The sequence below is a fragment of the Lepisosteus oculatus genome, chromosome 3 (genome assembly GCF_040954835.1).
Source record: "Lepisosteus oculatus isolate fLepOcu1 chromosome 3, fLepOcu1.hap2, whole genome shotgun sequence".
NCBI lineage: Eukaryota > Metazoa > Chordata > Actinopteri > Semionotiformes > Lepisosteidae > Lepisosteus > Lepisosteus oculatus.
The window spans coordinates 59,355,141-59,372,368 of NC_090698.1; the positions used below are offsets into that span (position 1 = coordinate 59,355,141).

At 34.8% G+C, this 17,228-nt stretch overlaps 2 protein-coding genes across 14 annotated transcripts in view; one reads left to right on the top strand and one right to left on the bottom strand.

Moving 5' to 3' along the window:
* The first annotated feature begins 1,355 nt into the window (after positions 1-1,355).
* Positions 1,356-10,973, top strand: LOC102691186 (glucosaminyl (N-acetyl) transferase 1). Of its 3 annotated transcripts, none has more exons than XM_015366317.2 (2): positions 1,356-1,576; positions 7,916-10,973. In XM_015366317.2, the coding sequence occupies exon 2, from the start codon at positions 8,454-8,456 to the stop codon at positions 9,756-9,758; it is 1,305 nt and encodes a 434-aa protein (XP_015221803.2). In that variant the 5' UTR covers positions 1,356-1,576; positions 7,916-8,453; the 3' UTR covers positions 9,759-10,973. The 3 variants fall into 3 exon arrangements, with proteins under 3 accessions (XP_015221803.2, XP_015221795.2, XP_015221789.2); XM_015366309.2 differs by having other exon boundaries at positions 8,059-10,973; XM_015366303.2 differs by having other exon boundaries at positions 8,383-10,973.
* A 2,728-nt stretch (positions 10,974-13,701) lies between these two features.
* The window catches only part of LOC102691387 (prune homolog 2 with BCH domain), an 86,033-nt gene continuing 82,506 nt past the window's right edge, over positions 13,702-17,228 (bottom strand). For all 11 annotated transcript variants that reach the window (XM_015367658.2, XM_015367620.2, XM_015367664.2 and 8 more), the window contains one exon: positions 13,702-16,261. In XM_015367658.2, the coding sequence (XP_015223144.2) occupies positions 16,228-16,261 (34 nt within the window). In that variant the 3' untranslated portion in view covers positions 13,702-16,227. The remainder of the gene's footprint in view (positions 16,262-17,228) is intronic.

The following is a 17,228-nucleotide window of genomic DNA, read 5'->3' on the forward strand; positions in this document are numbered from 1 at the left end:
ACTCCTCAGGTACAATCCATCAGGCCATGCATTCAGCAAGGTTTCGTGGGGTAGCACAAGTGAGTCTTGCCAGACCTTCTTCCTACTGCTGCTGGGAGTGACTCTCCAATGCGACAAGATTATCACCCAGTCGCTTCAGTTCAAGAACTCTGTTGGATTTTAGTTCTTCAAAATCTTCATGGGTGAAGAATACTGCTGTGCTGCAGCCAGTACTGCGAACCTGTACTTCTAATTCACTTCTATATACAGTATACGCACCCCTTGCTTGGACACCACAGCTGGACTGTGTTGTTGTGGGTGGCGTCCCATAACCAATCTACCTCTAGAGTCTCCAAATGACTTTGCTCAGTTAATCTATTCCTGGGTCACTGGAATGCCGCAGCCTGCTTATTTCGACGATGAAAATATTAGTAGGGTTATTTGCATATTGTGACTGCTATAACTCATCTCTGTTTCTCTTTGGCCAGAGGACGGCAGTGTTCAGAACGTTTAATTCCCCCTCGTTGAGCTCCCCCATATCTCAGACATACCCTGGAAATGTTAATTTGCCAGCATCTCCTCGCAACACCACGTTTGGAGTGTTAAATATTACTAGTGTCTCTGTGTCATGTACCAGCTGGAGATACTAGGGAATGAAACTATTGTTTAAGTTTAGTTTGGCAACTTGAGGGACTCCTGTGCACTGTGCAAAGTAGAACACAGAACAATTCCAACGCATAAACAAAACAGGATGCATGCAAATGATGTACTCGCCTAAACAAAGGGATAATTAATTACAAAGATGTTTAAATAATATCACACTCCTTTGCAACACACATATCAAATCCCGGTTCATCTCCACTAGTCTTTAAAGGATTCGTTAATGCACTAAACTAGCAGAAGACACCTTTTTTTTTCTCCCTGCACCTTAATACAGTTTCATATACTGTGGTGTGAAAAAGTGTTTGCCCCCTTCCTGATTTCTTATTTTTTTGCATGTTTGTCACACTGAAATGTTTCAGATCATCAAACAAATTGAAATATTAGACAAAGATAACACAAGTAAACACAAAATGCAGTTTTTAAATGAAGGTTTTTATTATTAAGGGAAAAAAAATCTAAACCTACATGGCCCTGTGTGAAAAAGTGATTTCAATTTGTTTGACCTGAAACATTTCAGTGTGACAAACATGCAAAAAAATAAGAAATCAGGAAGGGGGCAAACACTTTTTCACACCACTGTATGTCGGTACATACTGTATTTACGCTCTAACCGGCGAAAAAGTCTTTACACAGGTGAGGGCGCTGGAACTCTGTCTTGCGGAGATCCGCTACTTTATATACAAGAGCAGAGCTAGTAAGCACCTTTTTTCCACATCTACACAGTAGTTCATTCATGATATGCAGCTCTGATGTAAAGCACAGAGCTAACTCCCTTTTCGCCCCTGTTCCTGGTTTCTTTCTTTTCTCTTGCAAAGACTACAAACTAGCAAAAAATGGGACAAATCCGATTCAATTCAATATTCTTTGCTCTTGGGAAAGTTTATTCTTTGAAGTTCTAGCGAGTCTTGAATCAAGTATATTTGAAGAAGACCAAGTAAGTACTTACTGTTTTCCTAATGTTAATAAATAAGTGTTCCAAGTAAAACAGTATTAAATACATTCTGCCTTGTAATAGAAAAGTAGTCAACTCGTGTGGACTAATTTAGAAAGGGTTCTTTCTTTTCTTTTTTCTCTGTATTTTTCCCTGTATAAAAGTTTCTCTTCATTCGCCAAAAGGTATTCAAAGTAAAGATCTAAAAAAACACAGCGCTGTACACTGATTCTAGGACAAGCCCGTTTTTTAGTTGTAGACCCATTGGTATATTTTTCCAAATTTGTAACATGCAATGATAACAGTAACGGGTTTAGTAGAAAACAGCGGTACAGTATATATAAACCACATAATGTAAGTTCTGTGCATCATTTTTTATTTATTTTTTTTACTTTTTTTTTAATTTTACAACTACATCGCAAATCCACAACGCACGTTTATAGGGATTGGCTGTGGTTTTTGAGTGGAAATCACGTCCCAAAATCTTTATCCACCACCAAGTAATTCTGGGCCCATTAACAATTCGCTAAATTGTAAATGTTTACAATTTAAAAACCTTTATTAATGAAATTTATCTTGACCAAATAACAAAACAGAGTTAAGGCTACCAGTCTTTCACGGTTTAAGACCGATACCAGTTCAGAATCAACACCTATATACAGTATACTGTACTGTATATATAATTGAGACAGGAGGGATGTCCTAGGAATATGTACAATCCATTGTATATCTTTACACAAATCTACTCTTTCCAAATATATAAATGAAAGAATCCAGTTCTGAGATAGATGTATGGTATGGTGGAGGAACCGTTGGGGAGTATTTTATTGAGGTAAATTAGACTCAGGTAGGTCTTACGTTCTGATATCTTCTTACAATTTAATGACATCATGCCATTAAGACTTTTAAAGATGTGATACAATTAAATGATTCGTTTTATGTTAAGGATTTGTGGTTGAATTTTCAAGTCCACTTCATAGAATCCTGATAGGTAAGAATGAAAAGCTTCATTTTATTACTTGAGATGAAGAAAATAACTGTTTCATGTAGATTAGATTATCGCAGTGATCAGTTTTTGGGATTTATATATCATCTGCTCCATGCCACAAACTTGCTACATCAACATGTATGTTTCGTTTTTTTGAGAATAGCACTCAACTGCTAATTCAGACAAAGAGAACACAGACTACCAGCAATCCCAGTTCTATGGGAGAGGCGGGCTTCATTGTGTTTATTTTGGACATTTGTTACCTGTTACAAAGAGGTGCAGGGATTTTTTGGAAATGGCAGCTAAACCATTAGGTGATTCAAGAAAATGGAATGTATTTAATAAATAAAATGAAGTCGTATAGTTATATGTATAGTTTTAATTGTAATTGTACATATAAAGAGCATATAAGGAGCAGGGCTTTTTATACAATTCTTATGTAATAGTTGACATTATAAATGTGTTGTTTGAAATGCAGATGAAACAGTCTCATCACAGTATTATGAATCTTCCATTTACTGGCTTTCCAGTTTTGGTTATATAGCAGCCTTTAGAAGTGAAAGCACCCATCATGTGTCAAGAGCTCTCAAAGTGTAGGTTGAGTCATTTATGGACCATAGCTCTCCCTCCCCCCACTTCCCCAGTATATTTAATCCCCTAGCAATACCTGTTTCAATATATACAACTGAGTGGAGCAAACAGTGTAAAGTACATTTCTTCAGGATACTACAAAATTTGGGTACTTTAAATTATGACCCTGAAGTAATGGGCAACTATGGCATACTGGTCTATATATACAGTACTTTTCATGTTTCAGGAGCAATAGAAATGAAAAGCTCATTATTTTCTTTTCAATAAATTACTACTTAAACACTCTTTTATGTTATTTTCACAATTTGTAACCTACTGTCAAAAAGCAAGGTTTAGTAGAATAACAGGCTGTAGTAATATTTTAGTTTTGGGCTCTGACAGCTTTTCTTATAGATGAGTCTTGTGTGATGCTGTCAAGACTACAGAACTTATGGTGTCCATGAACAAGTGTATGTCGAGCTCAGTAATATTTAAAGAGCACCAAGACAACAAGCAGTATAGTGTTGCAGGAACAATCAGACTGTAAATTGACCTAAGCAAGATAAGAAAGATTGTGTAACACTTAAGTCAAAACTAATGTCAAAATTAGCATTTTTAAATTGAATTTTGTTTTTTTTAAATCTCATGCACAGAAAGAAATATGAGTCAACTAAGTTTAGCAGAAGCATTTTGTAGCATTTGGCATTTTTTACCATTATTTTTTTTCTTCAGGGTTTTAAAAGTGACGTAGGGTTTGGATAGATAATTGCCTGACTGTTTGCTCGTCAAAGACTCAATGGAAAGAAAATGTAATACTAGAACACAGAAAAGACAAGGCGTCTGAAAAGACTCCATACAGCAAGGATACATGAGAAAAGTACAAATAATGGAAATATACTATATGTTGGTGAATTATTTGTCTAGTCTTTAGTCTTCATACTAATGTTTTGTTTACATTTTACAATAATGAAGATGTTTACAATATACTGTAAGTTTTGTACTGCTTACTGAGCCTTTATTTCCAAGCCTCTGAATAAGTACACAAATGCCGTTAAATTATTTATTTACTTCTCTCATTGATATTTGTTCCTCAATTCTCAGAAAAGAGGCGGGCAATGTAGTGAAGAATCGTGCAACACTGTTCTTCAGATGATGACTAGTTACAGTGAGGCTGATTATCCTTGTCAGCTTTGTTGGGAAATTTCAAGAGAGAAGGTAGTGTTAGAATACAAAATTCAGCTTTGCAAAAGGTGCAGAATCATACAAAAAAATGGTCTCATTCCTCACAAAGCTGCTATCAACAAGGAATAAGGTGTTAATGAGAAATTTCGAGAAAGCAGCAGGACTAAATGTTGGCTGAGCTCAGTTATTGGCTGTACCTTTCAAAAGCAAGAAAAATCTTTGCAGCGATGGGTCTTGGTTAACAGTTTATTGGTGTACCTACACATTAAGTCACTATATACTGTAGTGCCCTCCAAAATTATTGGGACAGCTTTGAAAATATCCATGCATACTGTGGCCATAATATTACCTGTACCATACTTCAGAATTCAGTCAGGAGAACAAAGATGAGCCAGTAAAGTTTTGGAACAAAGTTTTATGGATTAATGAGAGAAAGATATATCTTTACCACAGTGACAGAAAACAAAGTATGAAGAAAGAAACAACTGCAGAAGCTCCAAAGATTATCATCTGTGATAATGTCATAGCCAGTGCATGCATGGCCACCTCTGCATGCACTGGCTTACCTGTCTGTATTGATAATCTAGTTAATGATGTCAGGAGCAGAATAGGGTCTGAAATTTACTGAAACATTGTGTTTGCTTATGCAGAAGAAAGTGCTTACATACTTATTGGGCAGCGCTTTACCATGCCATATGGCAATGCTTCAAAATCCACAATACATGCAGTACATTGCAAACTAAGGAGTTTATCAGGAGATATAAATGGAGAATCTTAGGCAGGCCAACTCAATCTCTTAATTCAAGTCCAGTTGAGCATGCATTTGCATTCAGAAGAATACATTAAAATTGGAAGTATACACTGATAGGTTTGAACTAAAGATGGCTGCAACAAAGCATCTTAGATAATTACATGAGGAATTAATCCCAAAGCCCTATGGGGCACAGACTTCATGCAGTTATTGCTTGAAGTGATATGAAAGTTAAATAAAACCAAATGCTTTTATACTTAAAGTGATAGTTTATAGTGAATAAAAAAGTGAATGTTTCTTAAGAATTACGACCACTTTAATTGACTGGCTTGTCACTAAGTACTGTAGATGTTTGTTCTAAAATGATCACACAACATACATGGAATTATCCAAATATATATTATATAGAACTCATCATTCATACTAATCTAGTGATGACGAATACAAATTGCTTGTATTGTAAGTTTTCAATCTTCTGCTCCAATACTTTTGGAGAGTATTGAATAATGTATAAAGCTTTGGAGGTAGCAATGGATTTTGTGTAAAACTGAAATGTTACTGTTATGTGTATTTTAACAGTATATAATACTAAATTTTATGTATTATAATTTATCAATTGTATTTTAGGTACAGCTGAGTTAGAGCCTGAAATGAGACCTCTTACCTGTGTCCCAAACCTTATACCCCATTCAAAGATGGACTCTCAGTTCTTTGTGCTTTTGTTACTAATCTTATCAAAAGAGTCCTTGAAACCTGGACTTGTTGCTATCTGCTGCTTTCACACATACCAGTCCTTTGCAGTGTAGACAGACACAAACACACATTAGCTCACACCAGGGCTAGTTTTTCCTTTGGACTGGGGGAAACCATGCTGGCCTGCAAAGGAAACATTTTAAGATAAACTGTTTCAAGACAAAAGTACTGCTTATGTGTTAATGAGGACATATTCCACATGTACAGTTCTGCTCTTAACTTGAGATCTACTGGTTCAGCCCTTCTTACTCTGCAAAAGACAAGGCTTCATAAAATGAGTAAATGAATGTTCCTGTGTTCAGCACAACATCTCTGTAATTCACTGATATAAGGTTGTAAACTTTTTCTTTACAACAAATGTTTAAAAAGAACAAGAAACTGTGTGATGAAACATCTTTACAGAAAAAATGTTTGAACATTTCGATTTGTATACAAAAATGTTTAATTTGTATTATACACAGATTCTTTCCTTTGTTTCTAGTATTTAGAATACTGTATTCAATGGTGGTGGTTGAAAATCCTTAACTATATTCTGTTATACTGTTTACAGAATATAGTTAAGAGAAGTGAAACCAGGAGAAAACATCAACGTTCAGCTGATATCCTCATTTTCACTCCTCATGAAATTTAGCTTTGATGTATATGATGCCATCTGTGTAAATGTCTTATAATTTCATGGCCTGTGTATATTTTATCAAAGTTTATGATACAGAATGCCATTTACACATTGAAATATTGAGTCATCAAACATTTTAAGAAGGTATAGTTTTAAATTTTGTTTTCTGTCTTTAAGTCTAACTTGTCTTTTACAACTAAAATATTCTGTTTTGCAATGTCTTCTGAAAGATATGGCTGGGAAGGCCATACAAGGATATGTAAGGCTATAATCTGTACTTTTGCTTAAATTCTTATAACACAGGAACATAAGTTCTATGAACATAAGAAAAGTTCCTCTTGTGAATTTTAAAAGCGCTTCCTGTTAGTTTCCATTTGTTTAACTGTTAATTCTAAAGTCCTTTGTGTTGACTACATCAGTGTCTTTTTGCATTTTTCATGTTTCATCAGGTCCCTTCATAGCCTTCTCTGTTCAAGATTAAACAGGTTCAGATATTTCAGCCTGTCAGTATAGGAATTCCTGTAGTTCCTCTTTTTGGGACTGATTCTAGAACAAAGATATATATTTTTGAAACATTAAGACAGTACTTGTACATAAGTTGTTACTAGTTGTTAGATTGTACAATTTTATCTTCCCTTGATTTCAATTCTAGACCTTTTAACTATATATTCACGAGTTCTACAGTACATTAGGAATTTCACCTATTTGTGCAAAAGTATTAGTGACCACTTTATCTGCATTTGTTAACAAAAATTGCATTATTTCTAAGTAAATGTGAACACCCACTTGTGCATCTTCATCTCCCAGATATACTCTACCTAACCTGCATACAGTAGTAAAGGCATAGCTGGATTAACAGTTACTATGTTTATGTAGAATTCATCATCTCGTCGTTAACATCTACGTTTTTTCATAGGTCAACACTTTTTCATGCTCAACACTTCCAATTTGTAGCTTGTTATTGCTACCTACATATAATGTTCTGCACTTGTCTACATCTAACATCATGTTCCAGGCATTTGTCTTGAATTTAATCAATGCTCATCTATGTTCAAAGATGAACATAAGTTAATCTTTTATATCTTTCTTTTCATTTGCTTGAAAACTGAGATTGAAAATCTTGTGGAATGTTATCAAATTCCTTCTGAAAATCGAATTGCATCATATTGTACAGTATGCTTTCTGTGTCCATTACAATTGTGAGTTGTTAAAGGAACTCTGAATATATAAGTTAAACAAAACCTACCTTTTCTAAATATCCTAGCAACTTCCATTTAGTAGATTCTTTAGTTTTGATCTATTTTTTTTCATAAACTTACAGTAAATGTAACAGATGTCAGATGTATTTCGTCTAGTATTGCTTGGTTCAGTTTTATGAATCAGCACTACATTAGCCATTCTCTAGTTGCTGTCCCTTTCTTAAGTGACTGTTGGAAGAGTTGCATCAGTTGCTTACAAAATAACATCTCTTGTTTCTTTCAGTGCAATCTAACGAATACCATCTGGCCCTGGAGATTTATTTTGAGTGCTTCTAGTACTCATCACTTTTCTTTTGGCTTTGCTTCTCTTGTGCTATATCTTCATTTAGAATTTTCCTTGTTTTCTCTCTCCTTCCTTATTTCAAGATGACTGGTGTCCACCTCATTTAAATGTCAACTGTCACACCCGTACAGATGTCTTTTACCACAGAAAGGTTTCCACTGACCATCAAAGCTGAAGTCTTCTTCTGCACACCATGTCTTCATCCATGTGCTGTCAGTGTTGAAATGGAAAATGAAGCAGAGGATACAAGTGGAACTACAAGAAACTGCATTTAAAACTAAGAGCAGGACTTTTGTTGCACAAAACATTGTGGAAATCTTGAATAAATAATTAATTATTTTGCATTTCAATAAAGTTTTAAATTATATTTGGAAAGTAATTTTAATTTTATCCCTTAATTTTTGCAGAACAATTTTTCATCTTTCTTGAAAAGTTGGGTTTACAGAAGCAAATCAACAGACACCTGGTTACCTGCAAGATGTCATTAAGGAGATTGATCTTTCAATACAGAAGGAAGAAATTGCTGTTGACTGGGTTCTTTCTTTTAACTACCCTTTGCATCTTTCACATTCAAATAAAAGAGGCAGTGGAGGAGTACAAAAGATTAGAGCTGATAAATGAAGATTCAGAGACAAATTTCAATTGCACAAAAATTATTCAAGGTGATGTTGAAGAAATTGGGAGGGCAAGGCTTCAGGTGATCACAGTTGGTTTTAAAAATAAACCCCGCTTAACCAATGACCACTTCATTGAACTGACAAAAAACTGTGAGAACTTCAGAAAAGCTCGGAAGTACATAACCTTTTCACTCAGCAAGGAAGAAAAAGAATTCCCCATTGCTTATTCTTTGGTTGTTCATCACAAAATCGATACATTTGAAAGACTCCTAAGATCCATTTATGCACCTCAAAATTTTTACTGTATCCATGTGGACAAAAAATCTCCAGTATCCTTCTTAGTTGCAGTTAAAGGTATAGCATCTTGCTTTGATAATGTTTTTGTTGCCAGTCAATTAGAAAGTGTCATCTACGCAAGCTGGGGTAGGGTCCAGGCAGATATTAACTGCATGAAAGACCTGTACAGACACAGTTCAAGCTGGAAGTACTTCATCAATCTCTGTGGCATGGATTTCCCTATAAAAACCAACCTGGAAATCGTTGGAATGCTGAAAGCCTTGAATGGAAAGAATAGCCTAGAAACAGAAAAGATGCCACCCAACAAGGAAATGAGATGGAAGAAACATTACGAAATTGTAGATGGACACATTAAGAAAACAAATTATAATAAGGATCCTCCCCCAATTGAAACCCCTGTGTTTTCAGGTGGGGCCTATATTGTGGTCAGTAGAGACTTTGTACAACATGTACTTGAAGAACAGAAGATACTCAACTTCATTGAGTGGACAAAAGATACTTACAGTCCTGATGAATTATTGTGGGCAACACTTCAAAGAATTCCTGTTGTTCCAGGATCTATTCCAGTAGGCTCAAAGTATGATGTAACAGATATGAATGCCATAGCTAGGTTTGTAAAATGGAGTTATTTTGAAGGTGTTCTCTCTAAAGGAGCCCTGTATCCTCCATGTACTGGCACACACGTTCGGTCAATTTGTGTTTATGGAGCAGGGGATTTGAATTGGATTCTACAGCAGCACCACTTATTTGCCAACAAATTTGACATAGATGTGGATCCATTTGCAATTCAGTGTTTGGAAGAGCATTTAAGGCACAAGTCACTTACTGCAGCAGCCATACAGATTTTTGGAAAATTTAAGATGTGGTAGAAAACAGTTAATTTTGTTTTGCTCATGACCATTATGGATACGTACATAGAGCTTATCCAGGATACAATGGTTGTATGACACAATCATTAATGATTTTCAGAAAATCTCTTTATTCACTTATGTACATTCAGTTGAGGCAAAAGAAGCAGATTGCTGATATTTTGCCCTATCAGGGTCCTTATAAGATAACAGCTGATAACAGCATTTGTTTTATAAAATCAAACTTGTTTTATAAACCTGTCCCTGTCAGGTATGCTATGAAACATCAATGATTAAATGCATGATTAAATAAATTAAATACTTTGCAGTACAGCCAAATATAGAGTATTATTAGACATACACAAGCTACATGTTATACACATTGTGTTCAAATATATGATACACTGAGGGATTTTGCTCAAAATATAATGCATATGCATTGCTCACTTTTCTGTGTTAGAGAAAAACCTTTACAGAGCCCATTAAACGAAAATTGTGCACTGTGTATTTGAAAGATTTTTTGTACATTTAATACAATTGTTTCAATCTGAATAATTAAAAGTGTGTACTAAGTTTTGTCAGCTTTGTAACTGTTGTTATAAAAAAATGTTTGGTCTTTTTTGTTGGTAATATTATGTGTCCTTGTTTTATTAGACTGTCCTGTAAAACAAATTTCCCCCAGGGGACAGTAAAGCTTGAATTGAATTCTAAACAATTATATTTATTATATATAAAGTTAGAATTGCAATTATATATAAAGCAGATCTGAATATCTGGGTTTGATGGATGTGGTCTGAAGACAAGAATACAGACTTTTTCAGTCAGTACTGATATATGTAACTAGTTTAAAGCTGGGTTCCCAACTTTCATTTATGCTTGTCCATTTGAAGTAATGATAAGGGGAAATTGCAGTTTTATTTTTCTGTACATTTATAATGGTAATCTTTTATGTTTTCCCTACTTGTTACAAAAGTGCTCATCATGAATAATGTAAAAGATGTAATATATTATTATGAATTATAATTAAAAATGTTTCCTTTTATTTAAGGGGTTTGTTGAAATCTGTTGTTTCCCTGTGCTCAGAATGTAAGACACTGTGTTGTAATCAAGCAGACAAAGCAGAATGTTATTCATATTTAGTCATATCATTAACAACATTACATAGAATACATACTATACCATGCATTTGAACAGTATGCACTGCAACCACAAGTAAAATGCTTTTTTATTTGGAAATTGTCTAGCATGTCAAGGAGAGCATGAGAGAAAGAGGTATTGAGATTTACATTCATAATTTGCAATGTTTGTGCTGAACACAGTTACTTTCTTTACAATTTATGGACCTTTGAGACTCAAAGTAACTGATTCAATGAGGCTGCTCCTCTGCTATAAACTCCCTGTTACTTTTATTGCTGCTACACATTACCCTACTGTCAAAAAACATTAGTCTGACGTTGTTTTACCCATGCCTGTTCTGTCAGCTTCTTTCAAATTAATATTTTTCATCATTTTAATGTATTCAAAAACTGCAGTGAAAATATCTGACATGCTGTAGCAACGTGATGTTTTGGGTGTTGTGTCATTGTTCATTAATAAGTGTTGTATCATCTTTTATTTATTAAATACACTTACACTTTTATGGTAGACCAAATTTAATTTCAGCCTTGCATTATGCTTACCGTATGGTGAAAGAGGAGTGATGCAGGCCGAGCAGAGGTGGTGATGTAATGAAGTAATGAATGTAGCATCTGAGGAGACCCTAAGAGGTCAGTACAGAAACAGCTCTGGGATGGGTGAAAGATACTGGCACAGCAGAAATATCTCACAAATCACTGGCAGCAATCCCCCACATCCAGATATTTCAGTCACGGGTCTCCAGTTTTAGATGGTTAAATAATATAATTCTTAGGCGACTACAAATGTGCTTATTATAAAGAGTACACATATCGTTACACATCATTACATCAGTACCTGCACATTGTAGTTACAGAATGCAGAACAGATTGCTAAACAATCTTCATGAAGATGCATCTCCCTATACTGATTTTTAAACCTAACCTGTTTTATGTGCAAAACTAACTAACATTTAACACACAACATTTAACTAACAAAACTAACTAACTAACTAACTAACTAACATTTCTTCTTTGTGGTCCTCTCCCAAGCTGTTAAGTATTTAAATATCTATATTCCAAACATTTGCAAATGCCAGCTGATACTGGTTGTTGTGTTTGGCATCCAATCCAGTAACATATCGATGCCCAGTGTACATACTGTACACTTTGGCTGCCTTGCTTTTTCCATCCCACTGGCCATGAGCCTGCTATTGTTAAACTGGGTGCAACAGATGCAGCAGTGTTCCACTTAAAACATTTTACATCTGAGAAAATACAAAATTCAAATATATGGGGTAGCAGACAGATTTTGTTTCTGCATGTCAGTCCATTTTGTTCTCATTTGAGAGCCTTAGGATTCTTCCTGTGGTTTGATTACTGATAAAAGTTTTTTTCTCTCACCCTTTTCTTCTTTCTCTTTTTCCCTACTGTAGTTCATTAGGTGATTATTGAGGCACTCAAAGTAATGACTAGGCAGAGGATCTAACCCAGAGCATAAGATCCAAACAATATCCAGTAAGAACATTTTCAAAAACAGGAAAAAAAATGAACTCCCAATACACTGTAGATATTGCTATACGATAAAAGGAGATTTTAAACATTTTAATTTACAGCTCTTTGTTGCTATGCTATGCTACAGCCGGCTATTTTTGGTCTGACTGGATTTCAGAGTTGCACAAACAGGGTGAAATCACACTGCATGTAATTTGTGATTCTGTTAGGTTAGAATGTTCAGTGATGACTGTGATCCCATTTACGTACAGTACATTGGTAATTTAAACATTAGTAAATGCAACATTTCCCCTGGATTTTGTTTGCTGAGACAACTGTGAGTGTGTGTGGGGACTGATAGAAGTTGAAAAAGTTGGGAAGGACAAATTCTTCAAGGATTCAAAAGAATCACCTTCAAAAGCAATTTAAAGTAAGGTCAACTGTACTTTGTTGTGCCTTTGGGGAATTGTTTCATTTGTAAGAATGAAATGTTGAAGGCTGGCTAGTTACAGATGTTTCCTGTTGACAATATTGACAAAATGGCCCCTCAGATGTTCTGTTGGACTCTCCAAGACCTCAACATTGTTGTCTTAAATGGCATGCAACTGTTATCCTAGCACTGTGTTATCTTGTATTGTAAAATCAGGACTTCCTCATGTTGGCTCAAGCACACAGGGAGTGTGAATCTATTTCTAAGCTGTCTGTTTGTCTGCACCCAAATCATTCTTTTGTTAAAGGAGATTACTGTCCACATCATCACACATCCACCACACCACTGGTTGGCTTGACCCACACAAAACCAAAACATCTCTGCACATGATGTCTTCTCTGAGGTTTGTCAAGGGCAAAACAGAGTTCACCAGTGAATAAAACAATCTACCCCTCTCTCTGCCACCAGCTGAGATGTCAAAATCTCCAAAGATGGAGATTATGTCATTCAGCTGTGAAAGTTTCCTCTGAAAGTGTGATACTTCACCTTTTAATTTCCCATTGTAGCTACTACAGTCTGAAAACAATTACAGATCAGACAACTGCAATGGTCCTGTCTTTCTTCAAAGATGTGGCCTGTCTATCACACCAGTTTCCTGGACTAAGATGGTCATTGTTAAAACAGAAAATATAATTATCTAGACAACTTATTGCATAGATTGGCTGCATTCAATCATGCCAAAAGCACCCAGAATATCTCTATTACTGAAGATACTGGTTGTATCATTCACTGTTTTTGCCTTAATTAAAATTCCTTATGGGATGGATATTTTCATACATTCTTAAACAACTCATCTTGGCAATTTTAATTGAGTTCAAATAGATTAATACTGTAAAATGAGTAAAAAATACAAGTAACAACCAACATATCCAGTGTAACAATACATTTTAATAGTTTAAACAAACATTTTACATAATTTACAGCACATTTCTACAATTTATTTCAGTGAAGGTTCTGATCAGAAGAATCTTTTCTACTTTTAGACTATGTTATGTGATTTAAACCCTCTCATTCAATTTCCACATGGATTTTCAGAAGAACATTACATCAGAAAACATTAACACAGTACAGTCAGGTAGAGTGGCACTGAAGCATACAGTATGCAAATATTTTGTGTTCAGGATATGCTTTTGTTCTTTGACTGCCTCATATAACTAGAATCATTTAAGGAAGGGCAGGAAAGCACAATGCCTGAGTATTCATGACAGCTATATAGGGCAGCTGAAGCAATAAGATAGAATTCCTTAAAATGTCTGACCAAGCATGCACTGTAGACTCCCTCCCCTCCCATACATTATAAAACAGTCCTTTAACCTAGTAGAACACAAAGAAAAATCTTCAATTCCTTCTAGTTACTGAATATTATTTTATTGCATTATACTGAAACAAAACCTTTCTCTATTTGGCAAAACAATACCAAAGAATGAAGGGATAAGACTGTGCTGTACAGCTGAAAGTGTGCTCTTTGTATAAATAATGTCTCAAAGCTCTTCATATTGCTTTCAAACAATGTCTCCAATTCTTTGGTGAATATAACTTACTATTACTTAAGTACTGTACATTAAAGTCCGATTATAGCTAATTCAATTGGTTCTCTGTGTAACTTGCTGAACTGTATACAATCCCATATGTTTTATAGGTTGGCAGAGTTGATTGTTATGGTATAGAAGGATTTCTTGAGTCAGATTCTAGTTCAAATCTCAATTTGATTAATGGTTTGATATCCCAGTGAAAAGTTCGTCTGATAAGAGTAAGGTACTACATTGAATAGGTTCACAATCTGCATTTTATTCTGATTCACAACATAAAGACTACAGGAAAAAAAGAAAATCAATATTAAACTCAATGAAATAAAACAAAATGCTGACATAATGACATCACCCCAAATTAAGTTCTTTAGGCTTAGCATCCAGTCTTCCTCAAATGTTACAATTTCTATATTTCAAAGATCACAATTTAAAAATAATTTCACATTTAAATGAAGTAATGTCTGTTGGCTGAAAATCAACAGCAGGTCACATCACCAGCAGTACATCAAAGGGGCATCATTAACTGAAGTTTGGAACGGTTATCAAAAAGTCAACTACACCCAGCTGTTCCTGATCATAATCATTATTGAAATTAGCAATGTATCCTTAACACAAACGTCTCTTTTCACATTTGTCTAGTAACCACCCTCCACCCCATCTCCACGTTGCAGCTATCCTTTGATTAAATCCTTATTCTAAATGGGGTTTGAGTCTCCTCATCTTTTGATCAGGGTGCTTTCTCTTAACCAAATGGGTTAAGCCAAATCTATTCTACCGAAAATACTCAAACATTCACAAAGCGTCTGATTCTTGGAAGTTGTCGCCTGTGAAATGCGTTAATCATCTGGAGACTAAGCTACTTACTACAGAACTACTGTACATAGTTTTGAATAATGTTTTAAGAGCAATCAAAGATAGGCTGCTTTTGCAGGTTTACGTTTATGTATGTTTAATAACTGGTGCGACAAAGTTGTTTAAGATAATTGGATTCCATGAACAGTTAAGAAAGAAGGACTTCACGGTGAATGTTCTCACATTAGTGAAAAAAATTAAGCCATGTATAATGCCTGAATTGTCAAATTTGGAAAAATGAACTCAGAAACACAATAAAGATAATGTTGATTGGAATTCAACATATTTCCATGCATTGTAGATTTTGAGGCAGTAATAAGGAAGCAGCTTTCTTTTCTTTTGGTCACTCTGTGCTTTATAAGTTGTGAAACACATTCTTTTCATGATTGTGAGTCATATGGCAAATAAAATGTCCCCACCCCCCCCACTTTAGAAATAAAAACTAGAAGATAAAATTGAGAGAGTTGTTTCCTTTACCCTGTATTTTTTATTTGCTGGAAAATAATAAATTAAAAAACAGTAATTAAATTGAAGAGCTATTAAGTGTTCCTTCTACATTTTACATTAAGAAGCATTTCTGACTGATTTTAAAGGCTGCAGTTATAAGAAACAGCATTCAGAATTATACCCCAGTTGTATGTTTAACAGAAAGGGTTAACTTACTGAACCAAGATGTATGGTCTTTCTAACAACAAACAAGCCTAACCTATAATTCAGACTTAATACACAAAACAAATGGCAAGAATTACAGGATTTATCTTCAAAAAGAAAATGACATAAAACTGACTGGAGCTACCAAACCTTCATAAGGCAAGTTCATTCGAAACGCAAAAGGCTAAGAGTTCATTTTGCGGCACATTATTTTATTGTGAATTGTTATATGCTACTAGTTTATGGTTAACCCTTTTTATTACTATTTAAAACGTCTACAATAATAAAACAGTAATTGAAATTAAGACAAAATTCCCCTGTACAAGTAAACATCTTACAGTTTTCCAAGATTTCTGAATCCTTTAGGAACTGTTCTCATTCACCCTCTTATCAATGCTAAAAAAAAGAAAGACAAATATTTATGTTAGTAAAGACAGTAACACAATAGGCCTACATTTATTCCACCCAACTAAAATAAGCACAGCAAATCACAAAGCATGCTATACACTGTATCTGTTAAGTTGGAAGTCATTGATTAACCTAATCACATGGAACTAAAAGTAAAATTGTATACTATAATATACATTAAAAGTAGAAAACACTAGTGAACACTATTTTTGTGGAAATTGTTGATGCTCATTACATACATTTATTGTAATGTCTAAGTATGTTTTAGGTGCATAATATACTGTATATGAATGATATATACAGTACAATATTATTTACTGGTACCAGTACATACTTTATTTGTTTTGCCCTGCTTTGTCGAAAGAAAAATTAAAGTTAAACATCTAGACTTGAGCAGAAGTGCGAAAAATGAAAAACTGGGTTCAAATATATGCTTGTAAACATATTTTAGCAAATTTGTATTCTTCTATACAAATCCATTTAATAGCTGCATTGGTGTAATGATGCCACATTAGACAGTTATGTGTAAATGTGTAAAATAGGCAGAATTGCAGAAAATACATATAATGTGATTTCAATCCAAAATGAAGTTTCTGCTCAAATGGAGGTGCATGAATAGGTTTATTAAATAACAAAATATACTGTATATGTGGGATGCATAACATTATATTTATATCACTACAAAGCCACTCTCATGTTTCCTATGATCTCCATTATCACATGAAAACAAAACATGATATAGCATTTTTCCAAACTGACACCCATATAGCAGCCGTATTACTCTGCAACTCACAATTAGCAACCCACTGAAGTTAAGCAGGTGTGAGCCTGGTCAGTACCTGAATGGGAGACCTCCTGGGAAAAACTAAGGTTGCTGCTGGAAGAGGTGTTAGTGGGGCCAGCAGGGGGCCTGACCCTGCAGTCCATGTGGGTTCTAATGCCCCAGTATAGTGAT

Coding starts and splice junctions, on each gene's coding strand:
- LOC102691186 (XM_015366317.2), top strand. CDS start 8,454: ATGTCATTAAGGAGATTGATCTTTCAATACAGAAGGAAGAAATTGCTG.